At 25.3% G+C, this 22,563-nt stretch overlaps 4 protein-coding genes across 10 annotated transcripts; 3 read left to right on the forward strand and 1 right to left on the reverse strand.

The window, feature by feature from the left end:
• Positions 1 to 966: 966 nt before the first annotated feature.
• LOC126894606 (dihydrofolate reductase) lies at positions 967 to 2,209 on the forward strand. 2 transcript variants are annotated; one of them, XM_050665731.1, is made up of 2 exons: positions 967 to 1,094; positions 1,406 to 2,209. In XM_050665731.1, exon 2 carries the CDS (start codon positions 1,450 to 1,452, stop codon positions 1,984 to 1,986), a length of 537 nt encoding a protein of 178 aa, XP_050521688.1. In that variant the 5' UTR covers positions 967 to 1,094; positions 1,406 to 1,449; the 3' UTR covers positions 1,987 to 2,209. The 2 variants fall into 2 exon arrangements, with proteins under 2 accessions (XP_050521688.1, XP_050521687.1); XM_050665730.1 differs by lacking the exon at positions 967 to 1,094 and adding an exon at positions 1,130 to 1,327 and having other exon boundaries at positions 1,406 to 2,208.
• Positions 2,210 to 3,500: 1,291 nt separating this feature from the next.
• On the forward strand, positions 3,501 to 9,723 carry LOC126896636 (condensin-2 complex subunit D3-like). The gene is made up of 3 exons (XM_050669577.1): positions 3,501 to 3,664; positions 3,810 to 4,396; positions 5,481 to 9,723. Exons 2-3 carry the CDS (start codon positions 4,378 to 4,380, stop codon positions 9,563 to 9,565), a joined length of 4,104 nt encoding a protein of 1,367 aa, XP_050525534.1. The 5' UTR covers positions 3,501 to 3,664; positions 3,810 to 4,377; the 3' UTR covers positions 9,566 to 9,723.
• A 713-nt stretch (positions 9,724 to 10,436) lies between these two features.
• Positions 10,437 to 19,608, reverse strand: LOC126896635 (protein mahjong). Of its 4 annotated transcripts, XM_050669574.1 has the most exons (29): positions 19,489 to 19,608; positions 19,238 to 19,414; positions 18,918 to 19,068; positions 18,658 to 18,789; positions 18,263 to 18,390; positions 18,016 to 18,185; positions 17,666 to 17,773; positions 17,375 to 17,520; positions 17,139 to 17,306; positions 16,940 to 17,073; positions 16,695 to 16,833; positions 16,163 to 16,393; positions 15,935 to 16,107; positions 15,588 to 15,855; positions 15,412 to 15,534; positions 15,023 to 15,176; positions 14,807 to 14,952; positions 14,562 to 14,750; positions 14,093 to 14,244; positions 13,784 to 13,996; positions 13,495 to 13,675; positions 13,217 to 13,428; positions 13,073 to 13,157; positions 12,803 to 13,012; positions 11,856 to 12,054; positions 11,623 to 11,777; positions 11,494 to 11,560; positions 10,855 to 11,059; positions 10,437 to 10,642 (listed from the first exon to the last, which is right to left on the reverse strand). In XM_050669574.1, the coding sequence occupies exons 2-28, from the start codon at positions 19,330 to 19,332 to the stop codon at positions 10,875 to 10,877; spliced, it is 4,314 nt and encodes a 1,437-aa protein (XP_050525531.1). In that variant the 5' UTR covers positions 19,333 to 19,414; positions 19,489 to 19,608; the 3' UTR covers positions 10,437 to 10,642; positions 10,855 to 10,874. The 4 variants fall into 4 exon arrangements, with proteins under 4 accessions (XP_050525531.1, XP_050525532.1, XP_050525533.1 ...); XM_050669575.1 differs by lacking the exon at positions 10,437 to 10,642 and having other exon boundaries at positions 10,796 to 11,059; positions 17,375 to 17,517; XM_050669576.1 differs by lacking the exon at positions 10,437 to 10,642 and having other exon boundaries at positions 10,796 to 11,059; positions 15,941 to 16,107.
• A 142-nt stretch (positions 19,609 to 19,750) lies between these two features.
• LOC126896637 (cAMP-regulated phosphoprotein 19-B) lies at positions 19,751 to 21,880 on the forward strand. Of its 3 annotated transcripts, none has more exons than XM_050669579.1 (4): positions 19,751 to 19,943; positions 20,510 to 20,579; positions 20,642 to 20,761; positions 21,162 to 21,880. In XM_050669579.1, the coding sequence occupies exons 2-4, from the start codon at positions 20,526 to 20,528 to the stop codon at positions 21,360 to 21,362; spliced, it is 375 nt and encodes a 124-aa protein (XP_050525536.1). In that variant the 5' UTR covers positions 19,751 to 19,943; positions 20,510 to 20,525; the 3' UTR covers positions 21,363 to 21,880. The 3 variants fall into 3 exon arrangements, with proteins under 3 accessions (XP_050525536.1, XP_050525535.1, XP_050525537.1); XM_050669578.1 differs by having other exon boundaries at positions 20,524 to 20,579; XM_050669580.1 differs by lacking the exon at positions 19,751 to 19,943 and adding an exon at positions 20,095 to 20,231 and having other exon boundaries at positions 20,524 to 20,579.
• The last annotated feature ends 683 nt before the right edge of the window (positions 21,881 to 22,563 follow it).

The raw sequence follows: 22,563 nt of genomic DNA on the forward strand, positions 1-22,563 counted from the left end.
CTTCTCTCGAGACACTGAGTTTTATGGATTTTATTAAAACTATGAGTATCAAATTATTACTTGTTTTGGGATCAAGTAATAAATTCTATTCGATGAAGAATGTTTTAATTATTCTAATATTCAAGTTTTTATTTTTTTTTATCATTTAGTGATAAAAATTTATAAATTTCTTAAAATTTATAAAAAAAAATGTTATATGTAACTTTTTTACCCCTCCTGAAAAATACAGAAATGGACAATAACCGTTTTTGTCCTATAACCTTTTATTTTTTATCGTAATTATAGTTATTAAACTATGATTTATTTAATAGTATATGTATATATTTTATAATTATACAATACTTGTATTACTTTTTTTTAATGTTAATTGCTGATTAATTTTTGTATTTTATATTTTATCCGTATTTGATATTTATAATTTTTTTTTTAATTTAGAAACAATTTTTGGTGAGGGAGTATAATTTTTCAGCCTAGTGTCGCGCTAAATATCATTGACGCCCTAAGGCAATCATAATGTGGTCCCGTATTTAATATATTTTCAAACATGGCCCTGCTTTACCCCCTTCCTAGATAGGCCACAGTGAAAAGGTTATCAAAATATTTGAATTATAATTCTCTCCAGAAAAAATTATGGTTGTATCAATGAAATGATATTGAGAACACGTTTTGGTTTTATCTCTTGTCTGAGGGGAGTATAAACCGAGAAATCCCTTTTTTACGTAAATACGCCTTCATTAATGGTAGAAGTATCTGCTTAGTGGATATTTAAAGTATAACAGGAATTAGTTATTTTTAAGTTGAATCGAATTATTTTTATAAATGTTTTTATTATTTTATTTAATTAAAGCAATGGTTTTAAAAAATATTTGATAGCACATTTCATTAAAATATAATACTATTATTTGTAAGTTATACAAAGCAGTCTTAGATCTAATGTTCCCGAAAAATGATGAATATTCAAAAAAAATTGATAGAGATTTTACATTTTTGATAACCTAAAATCAAAGACTTTATGAAATTATAGTTTGTCCCAAAATTCAAGATGCATCGACGACAGTTTGCTCTACTGATTCAAATGATTACAAACTTTTTCTGTTAGTACTGTCTAGTGTTAAAAATATCAAACAAACTATTATTTTTCGTATGAAATTAATTTTTTACATTATAGTTTAATACAATATAGGAACAATATTTTATTAAATTAATGGATTATGAATTAAACATTACCATAATATTTAATTGTTGATATGACTTTTAAATAAAATAATACACCATAAATATTAGTTTAATAAATTATTGAAATAGTGATCAAAATATTTTATTAGATGTAATGATTATTTTGAAATGTATTCTTAAAGTATACATTCCTATTCAAATATAAATTTAATTTGTTTTTGTATTTTAGAATAAATAGTTAATGAACATAAGATTAGAAAATATTATTCAATAATGGTGTATAATGTAATAGCAGCTATATCAAAAAATGGTGGCATTGGATATAAAGGTGATTTGCCTTGGCGTTTGAAAAATGAAATGAATTATTTTAATAAAATGACTACTCAAGTAAAATCAACAGATAAAAAAAATGCTGTTATAATGGGTCGCCTTACTTGGCAATCAATACCTGATAAATTCAGACCTTTAAAAGACCGTTTGAATGTAGTCATCTCTAAAACTTTACATTCTGTACCTGAAGGAGTACTTTTGTATCCAGAATTGTATAAAGCTGTTGAAGACCTTAGCTTAAAAGAAAATATTGAAAAAATTTGGGTAATTGGAGGATCCTTTTTATATAATGAAGCAATAAAAGATGAAAATTGTAAAAATTTGTATATTACAAAAATTGATCAAGAATTCACTTGTGATACCTTCTTTCCTACTATTGATCCAAAGTTATTCATTGAAATAGATGATCCTGAGGTATCTAAAGGAAATATGAATGAAAACGGGATTACTTATGAATTTAAAGTATATAAAAGAAAATGATGCTCAATTTAAATTTAAGTAAATAATTTATTTATCATTCTTTAATTTATGTTTGTATATATATATAAAATTTTTATAATTTTTTTCTTTTTATTAAAATTTTAATAATTAATTCCAAATAGATATTTTTTTGTTTATATGTTTATTTTTTATATAATGGATCATTATTTCTATGAATTTTTTTTTAAGAATATTTAGCAATGTGAATATAAATTAAAAAATAAGTTCTTTGTATTTTCAATCTTATTTAACCATTTATCATTTAAAATTATAAATACTAATTAGTTACAATAAAACTTAACAAATTATCAGAATACATGGTTATTATTTGTTACCTAAAATATACTTAATAAATTTAGTTGAATAATAAATTGTGGAATAAAAGGAAATATTGAATGTTTCTCAACAAATTATTCATTGAACTGTTACTGTTATAAAAACATAATTTTATAAACTTAGTAATGGGGCAGTTATAAAAAGTCTAAATGATTAATGTTAGTTAAATTGTGTTTCAATGCAGATTAGTAATTTAAAAATTCATAGAACGTTACTTTTATTATATCTAAACATTAACATCTTAAACAAAACAAGTCACATTTTTATGAAATTTGATATTGAAATCAAGAGGTGTTTTGAATAAATTATTATTAATGAATAACATTTGTCCATATTAAATGTTACCAAATTGATAATCTGATTATACAAGGTATTAAGATAATATCTATATACTAGGCTTCGTCCCACACCAGGGGCCCTACGAGCCTCACGAGTCTTCGGCGCGTAAGCCTCTTTGGGCCATCCTCGTAAGTATAATCCCGGTAGGAGTACCCGACTACGCCGGGCATAATGAGCGTTTTGCAGGAAAAATATTAGATTAGAATCAGTGTAACAAAAATTTAATCATTAAAATAAGAAAAATTGAAAATGTATTGGATATAAGGTTGACGTTTGTTAATGTAGTATTCCCCTTAGGCATATTCAGAAATTATTTTAGGAGAGTATATAATATTTTTTTACTTTGTGAAACATTCTATAGAATGTTTTTTGCTAAATTAAAGTGATTATCAACAAAAAGGTCATTAGGTTCTTATTAGAAGTTGCATATAAAAATATTGATAACGTTAGTTCAAGGGGGGCAATCGCCCTTATCCCCCTTAAATACATACAAGTTATTAATATTCTAGTTATAATAATTGTATTTATATTATAGAATAATTACAAAAAAATCGACAGGTTATTTACCAGGGACTATGTAAAATATTTAATTTTGATAAAAATATTGGTAACTGAATTGACGTTGGACAGAATAGTTTTCATAGATGGGGGATCCCAATTTTTACGATAAACTCATACATCATATATGAAATAAATTGGATTATTAATACTGTACTGTTATGATAATGAATGTACAAACTTATATACTTATAACCGTCCTGAAATTTATATATAACATTCCTTGCAAATATATACAAAATATAGTGCTATGCGCAAATTTAAAATAGTATCCTAATATAAACTCTGCGTGGATAAAAAAAAATACAATTCAACAGTAAACTAATTATTAAGCAACAGTTCAAACAAAATATATATATAACAATAAACACGATTAAATATATCAACAAATTTGTATTATAAACATAATTAAAAGAAATCGACAGAAAGTATCTTCTTAATAAAAGTAAGCATACTTTTAATAAACTAAACATAATATATAAAAATAACAAACATATTATCAAAAAAAAAAAAAAGATAGCTATAACAATCAATTCATATATGACAACAATAACATTTATTAATATTAAATTCATATTTTATAAATTAAGGGTCACAATAAACATATGCGCAGAAATGAGTCAATGCGCGTGGATTTATGATATCTCAGAAATGTCATTAGGCGGATCTGGTAAAAATTTCAAACCTTAAGTCGTAAAACGTTGCGAACGTTTTTTTCGTAAACGGTCGCAGTCGAGCGTCAAAAATGTTCCGACCTTTGCCAATAATTTTCGCGGTGACAAAGTATTTTCGTTGAAAAAAACAATTTTGAAAATCCGATCACGCTAAGTAATTTTTCCAAATGGCTTTTTACTTGTTCTATTACACAATGAGATAACGTTATTGCTTATACACATAAAATCCTATAAAAATAATAACTTAATCGATATTATACTTTTCCCGCCATTTATTCTCTATTCATAATAAAATTTCTGTTATCATAAACTATGAACATATTATTCTGTGACTTGCCTTACAACTATTATTTTGAAAACAGTAATATGAGATAATTTAAACAATAAGATTTCCAAATTTATTTAATTAAAAAAAAATCATACTATAAATTTTGTTTAATTAGTGAACAATTAAACAAAAGTTAAAAATTTTAAGTTAATAAAAATGAATTCATCAATATTCAGTAAGTTAATATATTATTTTAGACTAACAGCTAGTATTTATATAATTGTCCATCTGAATTACTTTATATTAAACTATAATGGGTGTCCCACTCTGATTTATTAGTTTATATAGTTAAATCAGTAAATCATGGTGAGACATTCTGTATATAAATTAGATATATCTTCTAAAATTCTAAACAAATTTTTAAGAATTTTTTGTGCTTTAGTATTATTTAAAATGTAGTTTCCATGTTAGTTAGGATTAAATTTTTGATAATTACTGAAGAATAGTTAAGAGTTGGTATTTTTTATTATTAAGACTATTAGAAAAGTGTCCATATATTTTTGTTCTGTATAATTATGAGATTATAATTTCAGTGTAATGTTAGAAATTTTCCAGTTTCATGCTTACTGAATAAAAAGTTTTTTTTTCAAATTTATTTTGTTAATACAATTATGTATGTATAATTATCATTTTTAAAACAAAATGTTAAATGTAAGATATCTAAAGCTTTTGACGAGGATGTAAGACACAGGATTAAGTGCGGGTGGTTGAAGTAGAGAGAAGCGTCTGGTGTCTTATGCGATAAAAGAATTTCAATGAGGCTGAAAAGTAAATTCTACAAGACTGTAATAAGGCCAGCTATGATGTATGGTTCAGAGTATTGGGTGGTTGATAAGAAAGTAGAGCAGAGAATGAGTGTAGCAGAGATGAGAATGCTTAGATGGATGAGTGGGGTGACTAGGGAAGATTGAATGATGAACAAACATATAAGAGGAAGTATAGGTGTAGCGTCAATCGTGTACAAGATAAGAGAAAATAGACTTAGATGGTTTGGTCATGTTATGAGGGGAGAAGAATCAGAAGCTGTAAAAACAGTTATAGAAATGAATGTTGAAGGAAAAAGTGGTAGAGGAAGACCAAAGAAGAGATGGAGGGATGTTATTGAATGCGATATGAAGACAGCTGATGTGGGATATCGTGTCAAGTGGAAGTTAAGAATAAGGGTAGCCGACCCCAAATAGTTGGGATTAAGGCAAGGAAAAAGAAGAAGAAGAAATTAATTTTGATAAATATTCACACATTGTTTGTACATTTTTCAGCTTCAAGTGAATTGATAGATGCAAGTGATGTTGTTGATATTTTAACTCGACTTCAGTTATCGGTTTTTCCTCAAGAATATGTGGAACAAGTTTTAAGTAGTAACTATAATTATTACCAATTCCCCGATTCTTATGAAATGGTTGTCATGCCCGACATTGATTTTCCAGCCATTATGACTGATGCTTGTGAATTATTAAGTTCTTCATTTTTACAAGAACCATCAAAGCATGTATTATGGGATAGGTTTATCGAAGAAGAAATTCATCCAAAATCTTTAAGTTGTTTGTTGAATTGTTATATTCAAAATGGCATAAAGGAATTAAAAGAGCCTTCTTACAGAAAAAATGCTTTACTAGCTTCACGATTATTTTTTTTAGCATCTTGTTTCAAAGGGAGTAAAAATATTGGGTTTTATCATATATGCTTATTGACCAAAAGTTCTGAATTGATTCGTACTTGTATTGCTATGTTTCATGGTTATGGTCGTATATCAACCAATGAGAATTCAGAATCTTCTGAATTACAAGAAGATGAAAAATTAGATTTGATGACCAATATTTTAGCTATTGTAAAAGATTTAGAAATTATGGTTAAACGTTTCCAGTTTTTTGATGAAGTAACTTCTTTGAGTTCAGTTATAGATATTATGGTAGATGTCACACGTTTGGAAAGAACCACTGGAAGTATATTTGAACATGTACCAACAAATGATTTAAGTTATGGTACATTAGCTTTTAATGCATATACAGTTTTGATTTCTATGTTTAATGACAATTGTGGTTCTACTATTAATGTTGGTAAACAAATGATGCATCTCATTTTACCAGGACTATTAGTTGATGAACAAAGAGAAATGCAATTGACAACTAAGCAATTTAATGCTATACGTGATCATCACTTATCATTTATTAAAAAAATAACAAAAAAATTGGGGACATTATTTGAGCCTATTCTAGAAATATTATTACAACATTTGTTACATCGTGGACCAGATCGTAGTGAACTAAAACCTAGGCAATCTCAAATTATATTAGAAGTATGGAGAATATGTTCTAGTAATGTACGTATTAAAATGAAATATTATTTACTATGTTTGGCTTATGATGTGGATGCTAAAGTACGAGCTGTTGCACTGGAAACATTGTTTAAACTGTTATCTGAACCTGAAGAAACTGAATCTGAAGATCCAGATCTAAAACATTTAATGCCTGCTACAAAACATGAATTTATTTTAGCTGTTATTTTATCTAGATTTCAAGATCCTTTATTGACAGTAAGGGCTAAAGCATTTTCATTAATAGCCACAATGACTGCTGGTCCACCTACTGCTTCTACTCATCAAACCAATCTAATCAAAAAGGTGCTTGTTGATCCCTATCATAATGTTGAAAATTTAGATCAAACATCGTTTTGTAAAAGAGATTTTCATGAGTTTTATTATTATCTTAAAAATAATATGGAGGATTTTGATTCTAATAATATTAAAAATTCTACTATTTATCCAGGAGCAAAAATATTGCTATGGGTGTTAAATGTTCATGCTCGTGATGAAAGAGCACATATCCGACGTTTGAGTTTGACACTTCTGTGTAATTTATTTCTTATTAATAAAAAATTTATGGAAAAATTCTATTTATCATTATTGCTTGATAGTTGTTCTGATTGTTCAATGACTATAAGAAAGGTAGTTGTTACGGGGTTAACTGACTTAATATTAGCTTATCCAGAAAATGAAAATGTACTTAAACATTGGTTCAAAGGATTAATTCATTTAGTGGGAGATCGAGATAAAAAAATTCAAGATTTAGCTGTTGAATGTATGGATAAAGTTATTTTGCAAAATATTAAACCCTATTCAGCTAAAGTAATTGATAGTCAAAATCCATTAGATAATTTACCTTGGAAAATTGTAGATTATGCTATGAATGAAAAAGTTGGCAAATATATGTTGTGCTTAAGTGAAAAATGGAAAATGAATGGGTTATTGACAGATTATAATGTTAAAACTATTATGTCTTATGTAGGTTCTCCAAATCACGAATGGACTATACATTGTTTGTATTTATTACAGCTAATATCCCATCAGTTGACCATTACAAACATGAATCCTGTTGTGCGTTACTTTGAAGTTCAATCTGAAAACTGGTTTTTCAATAATGCAGATCCTGCTGAATTAAACTGTTTGTTAACTGATGCTCAAATGACCTTAGATATAATGTCATTAAACCATAAACGGTTGGATAAAGATACAAGGAATAATCTTTTAAATAAATTTGAAAAATTATTATTTAATTTTCTCGTGCCAACACGTTTAATATCTAAATCACTTGATATTCTTACAGTCTTACTTATGGACAAACCTGAGAATTTAGAAAAATTTATGAATGATCTGTTCAAAAAAATTTGTAATTTTCTAGAATCTTCCACACATGTAGACAATGAAGAAATTTTTATACGATATATGTGTACTCTTGGTGATATTGGTCTAGCACAATATTTGAAAATTAATCGTAAATTACAACAATATCTTCTAGCCTTTTTAAGAAATACTGAAAATTCTATTTCTCCCGCATTTAAAGCAATTATTGTTTTAACTATTGGTAAATTAAGTATTGTTGATGAACGATTTGCTAAAGAAGCGATAGTTGAGTTTGGATTAATCTTAAAAACTGCATGTCATCCATCAATCAAAATCAATGCACTAACAGCTTTATCAGACTTATGCTTGAGATGTACAACATTAGTAGAGCAAGCTATACCAGAAATGTGTGTCTGTTTAAAAGCTGATAGTATACCAGTAAAACGTGTTGCTCTTAAACTTCTTACAGGACTTATACTTGAAGATTATATTAAATTAAGAGATGTTGCTTTTTTTGCATTACTTTGTATGCTTGAAGATCCAGACTGGCAAGTACGCCAAGAAACTTCCTCATTTATTGTCAACTACCTACTTATTAAAAATAAAGATATCATGGAGAGAAAGCTAATTGAAGTAATTTTTCATTTTAATGGTTACACTGGAGAACGAGCTGGTGGTCTTGAAGATTGTTTTACAAGCCCTGAACTAAGAGCATTTTTTTCAATGGAAGGAGAGTCAAAAAAAGCTTCTCGTCATTGTGTTTATAGATTTATGTTAACCCATATGTTGGATGATTCTAAACTTAAGCTTATGGTTAAAATTTGTAAAAATATATTAGAAGAGGCAGCTCGTGAGACTAACGTAAATGAATTTAATTCTGAAGATGATAAAGAACGAGCTACTCAAGTTTTAAAGGATGCATTTTGGATTTTAAAAGCAAAAGAGATGGCATTAACTTCTGGAAGACCTCGTGATAGTGGTAATGATGATGATCCTGGTACACTTGAAAAAGTAGCTGATCTTGCCAAAAAGCAGCTAGTTATGGAGACATATAAAATGGTTATTATAGATTATGTTGTTCCTGCTGTATTAAAATTGAAATATGAATTAGATAAAAGTAAAAAGTTTCGACCAACAGTGATGAATGATTTGCGAGCATTCTTGTGTTGCTTAACTTCAGGAAGATCTCCAATTAAAAATGATGTTGTCAAATTACTATCTGCTGATGGAGATCTTGCTACAGAAGTTTTATTTGATGTAAAACAACAACAAAAACAACAAAATGCTAATGGGGAAAATGTAGAATTCGAGAATGAGTCTGAAGATGAAGATGATGATGAACCAGATTTATTAATACAAGATTTGGAATATGTAACTTGGGCACAAATAATGGATATGCGTGATAAAGCTGAAGAATCTGGTATAGATCAAGCTGTACAACATCAATTAGCTGAAGAGTTACAACAACAAGTTTCTCAAATAGTTGAAGAAAATAATTCAGAAGAAGCAGTTGTAGCTAATGTAAGTCATGTGACTGGAGAAGCAACTGGATCAATTAATTTGAAAAGAAAAATTTCAAGGAGTAGTATAAACCAGTCTTGTAGGAATACAAAAGAAGAAACTAAATTACATAAAAGCGATTCCTCGATATTAAATCATGATGCATCATTAAAGAAAACGGATCCAGAAAATAATGATTTACCTTTTTATAAAAAATGTTCATGAAAATGATAAAAAAAATTTTAGTGTATAACATCTTGAAAATAAACCATTTCAGTCTTATTTTAGAAGAGAAATCTATGTATTATATTGTTTTGTTCTAAAAAGTATATATAAGTATTTAAAATTGAATGTGTCTTTTTATAAATGTTTTAAAAATAAATAACGTAATTTTTATATTTTAATTTTTACCTATTAGTTCTATAGATTTATTTGTCTTAAATAAGAAATATATAATTTTTTTTATTTAAAATAGTCACTTTCCTTACAATAACGTTAATGGAATGATAATAACTTTAAGATAAGTACTTACTGAGTTACAAGATTTTAATACATTGAATGGGTGGTAAATATTGCTAGTAAGTACAGCTCGTATTTGTATTAAATTTAAATATGAAGCTGTAGTGCATCATAAAATTACAAATATATTGACTGTTTACACACTAATTGGCGTAAGCAAAATTTTATCAAAAATATTCAGAGTTAGTTGACTTGCAGTATTCATAAATCATTTATATTTTTAGTAAAAAATATAATACATTTATTTTTAACATAATTGTTATGCTTACTACTACACTTCTAATTAGCCTATAAAAATTTGATATCCTGGTTAACAAAAGATAAATTTTCTTTTAAATTATTTATTGTTTAACCTTAAAAAATATGTATTATTTATGTATTTCATAATTATAAATTTTGTTTAACTTGATTATTAGGGATTAATAGAAATGGTCAGAATAAATTAGAAAACATGAAAAAGAATAATGTAGAAATTGAATCTACAAAATAGTGGTAAGCATTATAAAAACTTGGAAATAATCCATCTTAGACTTTCATGATTTTTTAATTTATTTTAGAATCCATTAAGCATAAGGTTGATAGAAAAATTCAATATCATAGTTTAATTGACCATACATTTAAGGGTTATAAAGTCTTACAAATTATCTTGATATTTTGATTTGAATACAATTTTAATTTTATATTTAATGTATTTAAAGACTAGAGAAGTGTTCTATTTATGTACATTTACACTGAATGTATATGCTTAGTTTTGAATTTACAATATCACAAAAATTACTGGATCTGTAAATATACATTTATATTAATTCTTACATTGCCACATTATCATAAAAATAACAATTTGTTAGGTATAAAAAACAATAGGCATTATATCACTGAATGTTTCTGACAATTTTGTAACAGAAAAACAATTAGAGTGGTAGGTAAAATACAAAATTATTACTGTTTATAAAACAATTTGTTCATTAAAACTGAAAACAGTAATATTGACATACTCAAAATTTGAATTTTACTATTAATCATCTCCATCTGAATTAACATCATAGCTAGAATTACTAGAAGGAGTCGTTCTCGAATCATTTGAACTAGAACTGCTAATACTACTATTAATGGATCCTTGATCACCTCTGTCGTCATCTTCATCATCATCTTCGTCTTCGCCGCGATCATCTAATAAATCTTCTAGTAATGAAGGAAATACTGTTTTAAAAAAAAAAAAAAAAAATTACTTAATTTTCATGTATATTTTTTAAAAGTTTAAATTACAACATTTAGAACATATAGAACAATTTTTAAATTACAGAATATAAAATTTAATTTTTTTTGCAAGAATTTCCAATTTTTCTTTAGAGATCTGTTATATAAGCAGTATAATATTATTAGGTATAAATCATAGATAATGTGAACAAGCATTTGATTTTGACAATTTAAATAGGTAGTCAGCTTAAGTTTTGTTTTAAATTTAAATATATTTCTATACTCTTTGCTTTATTCAATGTAAATTAGCTAGCTCAATCCATAGAATTAGAAAAGGATAACATAAACATATCAAAATTAAAAATATCTAGATATTTTATTTATATATTATATGGCAACAGTTACTCTAATTTTAATTATCTTAAGACAATACTTACAAGACATATTTTCATCATCAGATCCGGAACCTTCACTTTCAACTTCATCTTCATCTTCTTCTTCCATCTAAAATAAAGTTAAACAAATTTCGTAATATTTAATTTTATTAAATAAAAAAGTGAACTTACAGTTTCATCTTCTGCTCTTGATCTTCCAACATCATAAATGCGTACAATCGATTCATCAATGTTTTCATATATACCTTGGTTTTCTACAATAGCTATTTGAGTATCATATTTATTACAAGCCATATGATAAATATACTTTTTAACATCAACAGTAGCTGTTAAAATAAAAAAATTAATGTTTTAATAGTTAATTATTTATAAAGAGTTCTTAATAATAATATATATTTAGTTACCAATATTAGTATAATCATAAGGGTCAAGAGTTTTGAATGATGTTTGATAAGATGAATCATCATCAACTTCTTGATCAATAACATAAACATACATTCCTTCTCCGGTTTTAGAGAAAGTAACATTACATTGATCAAGACTTGATACAGTGCGTAATAACTGAAATGTACGCATATCCCAAACTTCAGTATTGGAAATAATCTATAAATTAAAATATGCAAGAAATAGTATAAAAAAAATTACAAAATTTAATATACTTTCTACCTTGAAGAAAAATTTTTTCTAAAAGAAAAAAAAATATATATAACTAATAATACCTCTTTATAAAAACTTTCAATCATTTTAATTAAATGAAAGTTTGTTTTATTTGATTAGTTTTATCTACCAATAAGGCTTAGACATAGATTATTAGCCTACTTTATAAGTTAAAATTGTTTTACTTTATATTGTTAATCATTGATTTAACATATACAAGATGAGTCACCAAGGTATAATTCCAATCCAATCATTTTTGATCCAATTATCATTTCGTAAATTCTTTAAAAAATAACTAAAAAAATTAATTCTTTTCTTTTTATTGTGATCAATAATAAAAATATACTTTAAATGTAGTCTAAGAAGATAATATTTACTTAAATTTTTTTTTTAACAAAATGATAATTATATCAAAAGTAACTTGATTTATCATATTGATTGTTTGCAGGCTAATTGATGTAAGTGACATTGTACCAAAAATGTTCAGACTTCTTTGGTTTAAAGTATCCATAAGTTATTTTCATGTTTATAGGAAAAATAAAATGTGAATGAAAAAATTGCTTACACTAATTAGCCTGAAAATAGTTGATGTTTCTTTCTTTCTTCACCTCTTTATTATATTATAAAAATTTGAATACATTTTTATGATATAAAAAAAAATTTTCAAGACAACAGTTTTATTAAACATTTTTACCTCTAATCCATTTGGATGGAAAATACCACTAACATTTTGATTTAACTTGTCAAATTTATGAATTTCTTTACCAGAAGTTGCATCCCACAGTACACCATCAGAGAGCACAAGTTCATTTGTCGAATCAAATGCTGCTCTATTTCTACTATATTGGTTAGAATGTTTGGGATTTAATGTTATCAGTTTTTTACTTGTTTCAACATCATATATCTAAAATAAATTTTTAAGTAATAAATATGTTATAATTATTTGTTAATATATATAATATACCGATGCTATTTCTCCTTTAGTACCAAGAATTTTATTTTGATAATAGTTACTAAAAGTACAGTACTCCTCATCATCTAATGAATATCTAAAAAGAAAAAAAATATTCAAGTATGTTAAATATTTAATATGAAGAATATGGTTTACTTAAGTGTAATTGATTGATTGTCAATAGACCATAAGGTGGTTAGAGGAGGTCTCCATGAAGCTGATGATAGTAATAGTCTCTCATCATTACTTCTTTCTAAATTAACAATATAGGAATCATGTGCAGTAAATGTTAATTCTTCTTGTCCAGTAAACAAATTATAAACTTTTATTTCTCCATTATAAGTTCCAACTGCAAGTCTTTTTTGTGTCTGATATGAATAAAAAATGAAGAAGTTAAAATTTTTCAAAGATTTATTTAAATATATACAAATTACCAAAAATTCACAACAAGTAAAATATCCTTCATCATCATCAATACGGAACATTCGAGTAGGACAAAATCGACTATGTATTAATCTTTGATCTAATTTTCTGGAATGAATGTTTTTAGAAAATCGCATTGCAAAATTTGTACACATTAAATTCCTGGGTTTGGGATCTGGACACTTATGTGGTCTAAATATATTTTAACGTAAAATAAAATATAAATATTTTTGTTATAAATGTATAAAATAATTTTAGTTAAATCTGTTCTATAAATTAAAAAAAAGTTATAAAACTTACACAAATAAATTAAATTGAGGACATGTTACCATTGGATGTTTACATGATGCATGTTGATTAGTCAAGTACTCAGTAATAATTGATTCTAGACTAACTGTCATATTATTATCAGAAGGAGGAATAATATCTTGATCTATTTTTTTATGAATTGATTTTGACATTGGCGATTCAAATTCAGGTTCGGTTTCTGTTTTGGTTCGAGAATCTAAGCGTCTTCAATTAAGATAAAAAATTTGATTGAGATCATAATATATAATGATACAAAAAAAAAAATATATATATATATATGTATATATATATACAGTTTACCTATTAACATTTAAACGTATAGGTGAAGATGAATTCACACCTCGAACACTAAAACCAGCACCCAGAGGACCACTTGAAGGATTAGCTAAATCAGATTTTTGGTTATGATTATGTCTAGGATTAATTGGAGAGAGCGCACCAATTGATCGACTCTAATAATCAAAAATTAAATTAATTAAAATATAGAAAAATTATTTTACAGAATTTAACAGCATAGAAAATTTATATTGATAAAACTGAATTTTGAAATCATGATGGTTTTTTTTTTCTATAAAAAAAAAACATTGTACTAACATTGTTCCTATAAAAATTCATTATATAGTAAATAGAGCCTAATTTGATGAGTGGTCTCAGTGCAAATTTTCTTATCATATTAATATTAAATATTTGCCAAAGGACATAACATATCTAAATGGGGTTCTATAAGTATAAGTAATCTAAACAATATGTGCTTTTGAAGCTAACTTACTCGACATTGTGCAATATATTTAAATGGTTCCAATAATGTACTTGATTTTTTTTCTTCTATATTGATATTAGCTTCTTGGACTAGAGATTCAGCAGTCTTGGTTAATCCTTTGGACATAAGATGTTGATACATAAGGTGAAGCAGTTGATGTTCATTAAAATGAATTTTCGTTTGAGCAACAATATTTGCCTAATTTTTTAATAACAGTTATTTTCATTAAAAAAAAAATTTTGCAATTGACTCACCCTATTTATATTTGCTAAAGATGCTTCTATTTCCGCTCCATTTGTCTTACTCTTTCCCGAAACTAACTCCATTAATTCAAGAGCATATTTCTGAAATGTCACATGTTCTTGTCGCCTATCCTGAAGTACTGGATTTTTCATAAGATCTAAAATTAATAATTTTTTGATGTTATAATTTCAGCAAAAAAATAAAGAAAATAATATTTTATAATATACTTTGCAATTGACCACTATTAAATAATGGTAGCTTGCTGATTATTTGGCGAACTGACTCACTACGTGCTAATCCAGCTAAAGCACGACTCGCTAAGCCTCTAATTGCATCAACCTCATAAATTGGTGTTTTGATAGTCATTAATGTCAGCAATACCTACAATTAACAGAAATAGATAAAAAGACTATAAATTATAAAATTCAAATATCATTCATTTCTTTTAAATTCTATGGATTTAAAAAAATTATTTAACAATTTTTTCATTATCAAATAATGTGATCTGTGACATAGGTCCAATAAATGACAATTTAAGCTTATTACTTTAACTACAATATCACTCAATTATAGAAAATAAATCTTTACTTAAATAAATTATAATAGATATATTTACCATAATGCCATTATTATTTCTAATACAATCCCAAACCTTTTCTATCACTATATCGTCATTGGTTTTAGGCGTTTTTTTTTTGGCTGATCCATGAGTTGAGTAATATGCAATTGTACCCCCATCCTAAAAAAATTAAAATTATACTTGCAATATGGTTAATTGATGTCAAAACCTACCCTGTGTATTGGAGCACATGCACATGTAATAATAACTGAAAGTGCAGCTTTCTGTACATCAGCATCTGAAGGATCTCCTTCAGCTGCTTTTAAAATAATATTTAAACCAACTTCTTCATTCTCAGCTTGAGAATCTTCAGTCATATTTATATCAACTTGAGAATTTTCTCCTGGAATCTTGGGGGCTGGTTCACACAGTGCTAATTGGACTTTTGGTAACACTGCACAAATATTTATAACTTCAAGAGCACTTTTAACCATTTCAAACCTGCAATATTTATAAATTAGGATTTAATTTATATTCAATCAATAATAATAATAAAAAAAAATAGATAAAAATATTTTACTCATGCCTGCCAGTAAAACTCCAATCATGTGACATATTAATAACTTGTAATAGTATATTTATGCCACCTAATTTCATCAAATTATCTACAGGGGTCCAATGACTTTTCATAGATACAGTATTAGACAATAATTCAATTTCTTCTTGAATTTCACCAGATGATTTTTTATTGGACTAAAAGAATATTTTTTTGTTTTATTGATGTACAAATTAAATTTATTCTAATTACTTTATAACCAGGAATTGCTGTATGATGGACAACCGTAGATGAATTTAATAATCCTGAATCTCTCATTTTAGCTCTACGTATTTGTTGTGCTTTTATATGAAGATGAGCTTCAAAGTATCTCTTCAGAGCAACACATACATGACGAATAATTTGTCTGGCTGAGCATTCAGCATCTTCAGTCAATGAGCTAAATGCTGGTTCTTCGGCAGAAAGAATTGGTAACATGCTTACCTATAGGTAAAAAGATTATGTTTAATTTTATAACATTTAATAATACATTATGGATAATATAAGGCTTTGTTTTAATTCAATATTATGTTTTGTTTTTTCCAATTTATAGCTCGATAAAAAATTAGAGGAATTTTATGAATTTATATATATATATATGATTCTCTCATTATTAATCATGATAATCATGAAAACAATTTAACTTTTATAAATACAATTTTTATAACTTTTAAGCCACTTTTCAAATTTCTATTTACAATTAACCTGACACCTGTTATATTGAAATTTATTCTTTTAAACATACCACATTAATAAGTTTTCGTAATCCATCTTGGCTATCAAATATTTCTAGAATAACTCTAAATTGAAAGCTATAACTAAAAAACATTGTAGCATGACATCGGCTTGAATCATGTGAACATTCTAACATCCATAAAGCATATCTAAAAATTTATTCAATCAATGTTCATACCAGCAAATACTTGTATTTTACCATGAAATAATATTTTAGATTTATTTCTGAAACATAAATAAAATAAAATGTCTTACTTTACAAGATCAACAAGTATATGTTCAGGTAATAGGCATATTCTTTCCATAGCATCTTCACAGTATGATAAATAATAAAAGCAAATAGAAACACCAGTAGCTGGGATACTGGGTCTAGGAATTTGAAGTAATTTCTAAAAAAAAATACAATTGAGACTTGATAAGAAATAATTGGAGCATATAATTTAAGTGATTATACCTGTAATCCTTGAAGGTTAACAAATTCTGTAGCAAATTTTTTATGACAAAGAAGAGCAGCTAAATATTTTAGTGCCTCAAAAGTCAAATAACCATTTTGTCTGTCAGCTGTATTTATGAGTTTCATAACTAGCGTCAAAGCATTTTTTTCAAATGCATGACTTAAAAACTATAAGATAATAGAAATTAATTATAGCATTAACACATTAAAAGTAATCACACTTGTATAAGACATACCTCTTGATATTCACCTGTTGGAGTCAAATATTTGAGAATGAAAACTTGTTTGGTAATTAATGTTGGTGGATAAATTTGTATCCAATTACTAGCATATGGTTCTGTAATCCAAGATGAGTTACTATCCCCACACATACTATTTTCTTCTTAAAAATTATTATAATTTATTATAAATTTAATAAAAGAAAGTTTTTAATTAAACATGTAATGTTTCTTATAAGTGATAATATTTTTTTTTATATTAAATAAGTTATTTATGTTAAAAAAAACATATTAACAAAAGTAACATACTATATTCTATGGATGTATCATCTGAAATATTCTTAGAATATTGATTTGAATCACTAATTATTCCATCTAATAACTCCATGTTTAGATTACTAGTTGATTTATATCGCACTAAAAACAAAATTAAAAAAAAAAACAAATTTTATTTAAAAATTTGCTTAAATTTATTTAAATTAAATATATTGGGCACTATCAAGTATTTAGGCAATTACATTTGATAAATCAATAACTTAAAATTGATTTTTATTGTATGTTTCAGTTGAAAAATATAGTGAAAAACATTAAATAATAATATAATACTATAAAAAATATATTATTTATTAACTATAAAATTGTTACACAAAAGTAATAACCTTTTTTCCTAGGTGATTGTTTAATGACAGTATTATCACATTTAGATGAATCATTGTTTAAATGAGCAAATGGTTTTGTATTTTCATTCATTTCATTTTCTTCATAAAATTGAGAATATAATGATTGAAGACGGTCTAACATAATAGGTACTAGTTTATTATTTGATTCTCTATAAAAAATAAATAAAATAATAGAATATATTACAAGAAGAATTCTTATTAAAAAAATTAATTCAGAAAATAATACCTGAAGCTAGCAGCTATTTCTTGTATTTCCATAGCTGAAGCTAATAAACCAGTAGCATACGTTTGTAAAGGTTCTGCACTTTGTTCTGCCCAAGAAAAAAGTCTTTTGATAAGTAATTCATTTGTAGGCTACAATATATAAAAATCAATTTTAATCTATTTGTGTACTAATATTTATACATAAATGACATATTAAGTGTTGGTTAAAAAAATTTATAACTTTAGAATTATAAATACTGTTTGAATATTCAAATAATTTTGTTATTGTTAAATTCAAAAACTTCCTGTAAAATTTTTAGATGTTGACATTACCTCATAAAACTTTCTATATCATTTTTGCCTAACTCAAATTAGAAATTATTAGTAGTCATGTAATAGATTAATTTTTTTACTTACAGTTTCAAAAACAACAGTAGTTTCTAATCCTGGCAAAATGTTATTCATCAGTCTACATGCTACAATATTTAAATCCCTATTATCTTTAGGTCGCCGTGGCCAAAAATTTTCTTTTAAATAATCATTCACTAGCTACAAAAAGAAATATAAATCATTAGTATTAAGTAAATATGAAAGCTAAAATTGAAATAAACATTTTAAATAATTCATTATCTATATGTGTGAATTGGCTTTTTCAGAATAAATGTTAACATTCATACCATTGTCATAAAATTATCTTTGCGAAACAAAATTTTAAACATTTGACCAAGTGCACAAGTAGGATCAACTCGTGATGGGTGACGGTCATCAAAAGGATCAGGATCTTTTTTAATATAATTAACTGTTTCTGCTTCTATCATTTCAGACAACCTTGAAAAAAAATCAAAATATATTTGTCTTGAATTATATATTTCGAAAAAATATAATTAAAAATCATTTCTATCTTTTAAGAATTATATATTTTTGACAAAAAATGTGATACAGGAAATAATATTTTTAATAGATTGTAAAATTGTTTAAAAAATAGAAAATATATTACTTGACTAATGTTGGAATAGGATTGTAAGCAGGTCCTTGTAAATCCTCTTCCCATTTTCTGAGAGTATTTGTCAGTTCACTGACATTTTGATCCATTATAAATAAGACTTGTTGTTAAATATCCAGAGATAGTAATTTAAATAAAAAGTAAATTCGGTTAATAATTTGAAAATGTTATCTAAAATAATTTTAAAACAATTGAGAAAAATTGAATAAATAAAATTGTACTGTGTGTAAATAAAAAATACTTACTATAAATTTAATAGAAATATTTAAAAAAAAATTCTAAAACTTCAAAAATGATATACATAATATAACATAGTAGCTATCAACGTTTAATTCTCACGTCTTCATATTACTATGCTACACATTTAGCATGATTTTAAAAGTATTGGAGGTTATGTCATGATTCGGATTATTCATTGATAGCGCTGCTCTCTCTGAGACAAAATAAACACAAATAAACGAGCACAAAAACTACCTATTGGGATGATAAACAGTAAACTTACTTCATAGCGTACACATTTCACTAACCATGAATGTCTTAATTTATCTTAATATATTTTTCTGATTTAATTGGAGATACTGTTTATTTTTAAAAATTGTATTACCCATATCGGAACAAGTTTACCTGTTATTTGTGAATACATCTTGTACATTTTGTATTATAGTGGTGTAATTGTTGAATATAACGATTTAATTATCAAGTTAGTATCCATTAGTTCTAATTCTTATAAAAAACTTACATTATTTCATAAGTATATTCCGTCAAATCTTGGATAATTTAGTGTTTTTATTTAACAAATATATTTTAGATACATAGAATTTATTATATCATAATGTTGATATTCATTTCCCTTTACAGTTTATTCTTATAAATCCGAGGTCACACATTTCATTTAAAATATTAGATTTCAAATATATTAATAATTTTCCATTTGTGTAAAATATTAAAAAATTATATTATTATTAGTTTTTTTTTTACAATATACAAGGTAAGTATTTTAATGCTAACCGAACAATTTCTTTTAAAATACTCTTTATAATAGTTAAATGAGTCCAATTTTTATTTTTATTTTTCATTTAAACTAAATAGAATATTCTTATTTAAAGATAAGCACCAATTACTTTTTTTGTTAAATTATTTTATTATTAATTCTCATTACTCAAATTGGATTTTTTTCTTATAAAGCCCTATAATTTAAAGTATAATAAATATACTTTTAATTTAAAAAAAGTTATGTTTAGTCATCATTAAATTTATTAAAATTAGTTATCTTTGTTCAGTAATGGCAGACCAAGCACAAACTGAAAATAAAAGTGTAGAATTCTGTAAACCAAAGGTAATCATGACTAATATTAATAAAAATTAAAACTTTTCATTACGATTAAGTATTTAATGTAGGATCCTAAAGATGTTGAAAAAGCTCAGGAAGAAACTATGAAAAAACAATATCAAATGAAATCCAATTGGCCTCCTGTTAGTGGTCATTCAGCATTATTACAAAAACGTCTTGCAAAAGGGGTATTTAGTATTTTATTATTATTTTTAGAATAAATAAATAAAGTAACAATGTGTTAGAGATTATTATTGTATTTACAGTTAAACAGTATGATTAGAGACAGTCTTTTGGGGATGTGATGGTATAAATAATAAAATAAAAATAGAAATTTTATTAGCAATATGGAATATTTTTTCATAAAATAAATTACTTTATACTATTGCAAGTAGGATTTCAAATTAAACTGTTAAATTTAATTTAAAAACAATTTTCTAGTACCATTCATATTTTTTTTGTTTTATATACCAGATTATGAACTTTTTAAAGTATATGTTTCTATAGTATTATTATTTATAAATGTTTTTTGATATTAAAATTCAAATGTTTTTTTTTGATAAATAAATGTAATTATTTGTTTATTAGCAAAAATTTTTTGACTCTGGTGATTATCAAATGGCAAGACAAGTTGGTTCTGGAAGTAAAATACCGAATCGTCCTGTACAACAAGTTTTAGGGTTTGGCACTGGTGATGCTATACCAACACCAGATACTGTACCAGCTCGAAAAACTTCTATTATTCAACCTAAATTTAATACTAGTAGTACTCCATCATCTACTTCGTGATTATAATTTTTATATAAATTTATTAATTATTATTTCAATCAAATTTCATTCATTTTAATTTATTGTGAAAATCGATACAATAGATTTAACAAGACATGGCCATTTAGTTAAACTATTTTGATATTGTATTGTTAATGTAATTTTGTGTATTAATTTCTTTATTTAAAACTTGTGTATTACAAATTGAAAAATTAATGTCATACAGTACAGAAAAATATTATTTAGAATGTATAAAAAAAATTTTGATTTTATAAATTACTACATGAAGTTTTATAACCTAAATATCAATTGAACTCTGTTATTAATAGTCTTATTTGATTTTTTATAAAAAACATAAACTATTTTTAATTTAAATTTTAAGTTTACTATTGATGAAACAATAGAAAATTTACAATGTTAAAATTTAAAAATTATAGTGATGTAATAAAATTATTATAAATATTTATTTAATATTTAATACTAGTGTATTTTTGATAAATGTTATACAATTGTCAATATTATTTTTATCTTATATAGTATGGTGAGTTGCCTCATTTATTGAACTTTTATTTTAATCTTCTATAACTATCTTAATTTTATAACCTTTGTGTACTTAGCCCATATAATTAATTAATTAATTAAAACCTCTTTAAGAGAACACAATTATCATGTCTAACATGGCTATACTGTGTAAATTTGAATTACTATTTACAAGAAATCAGTTATGAAGAATATTTTAAACATCTAAATGAAAAAAATTAAGCTAATAAAAAATATACTACAATTGTACACGTTTTATTTTAAAATTTGAATTCTTGTTTAATTTTTTGATTAATATTATTCCATAGCATATCAAAATTCTTGAATTTCTATATTAAGTGACTCTTGTTTTTGTAAAATTCTAGACAAAATTTATTTTTCTGTAAAAAATTTTAATGAACACAAAAACTTGCTATTATGCAAGGGATCAATTATGGAATAGACCTATCTACTTTTGCAGAAATGTGTATTTTGGGGTATGTCTATAACATGTTTATACCCATACATTTTCATTTATAAAGTGAAAATGTATATTCTTTTTTATTAATATTTAAAATTTTTTAAATATTCCTTTTTAGTAAAACGTATATGATCAATGATAATCATTGATCTCAAGTTTCAATAACTGATATAGAAATTATGCAGTTCAAGATTTGAGAGGAATTAAATATATTCACTCATG

This window comes from Daktulosphaira vitifoliae, unplaced genomic scaffold, assembly GCF_025091365.1.
Source record: "Daktulosphaira vitifoliae isolate Bord-2020 unplaced genomic scaffold, ASM2509136v1 Scaffold_1, whole genome shotgun sequence".
Classification (NCBI taxonomy): domain Eukaryota; kingdom Metazoa; phylum Arthropoda; class Insecta; order Hemiptera; family Phylloxeridae; genus Daktulosphaira; species Daktulosphaira vitifoliae.

What these genes read in the sequence shown, in the direction of transcription:
- LOC126894606 (XM_050665731.1), top strand. Translation starts at nt 1,450, where the DNA reads ATGGTGTATAATGTAATAGCAGCTATATCAAAAAATGGTGGCATTGGA.
- LOC126896635 (XM_050669574.1), bottom strand. Translation starts at nt 19,332, where the DNA reads ATGGATCAAAATGTCAGTGAACTGACAAATACTCTCAGAAAATGGGAA. An exon ending in GAAATAGCTGCTAGCTTCAG is followed by an intron (nt 18,186 to 18,262) that starts GTATTATTTTCT and finishes TATTTTTTATAG; the next exon opens with AGAATCAAATAATAAACTAG. An exon ending in CTTTAGCAAATATAAATAGG is followed by an intron (nt 14,751 to 14,806) that starts GTGAGTCAATTG and finishes TTAAAAAATTAG; the next exon opens with GCAAATATTGTTGCTCAAAC.
- LOC126896637 (XM_050669579.1), top strand. Translation starts at nt 20,526, where the DNA reads ATGGCAGACCAAGCACAAACTGAAAATAAAAGTGTAGAATTCTGTAAA. An exon ending in TAGAATTCTGTAAACCAAAG is followed by an intron (nt 20,580 to 20,641) that starts GTAATCATGACT and finishes TATTTAATGTAG; the next exon opens with GATCCTAAAGATGTTGAAAA. An exon ending in AAAAACGTCTTGCAAAAGGG is followed by an intron (nt 20,762 to 21,161) that starts GTATTTAGTATT and finishes TTTGTTTATTAG; the next exon opens with CAAAAATTTTTTGACTCTGG.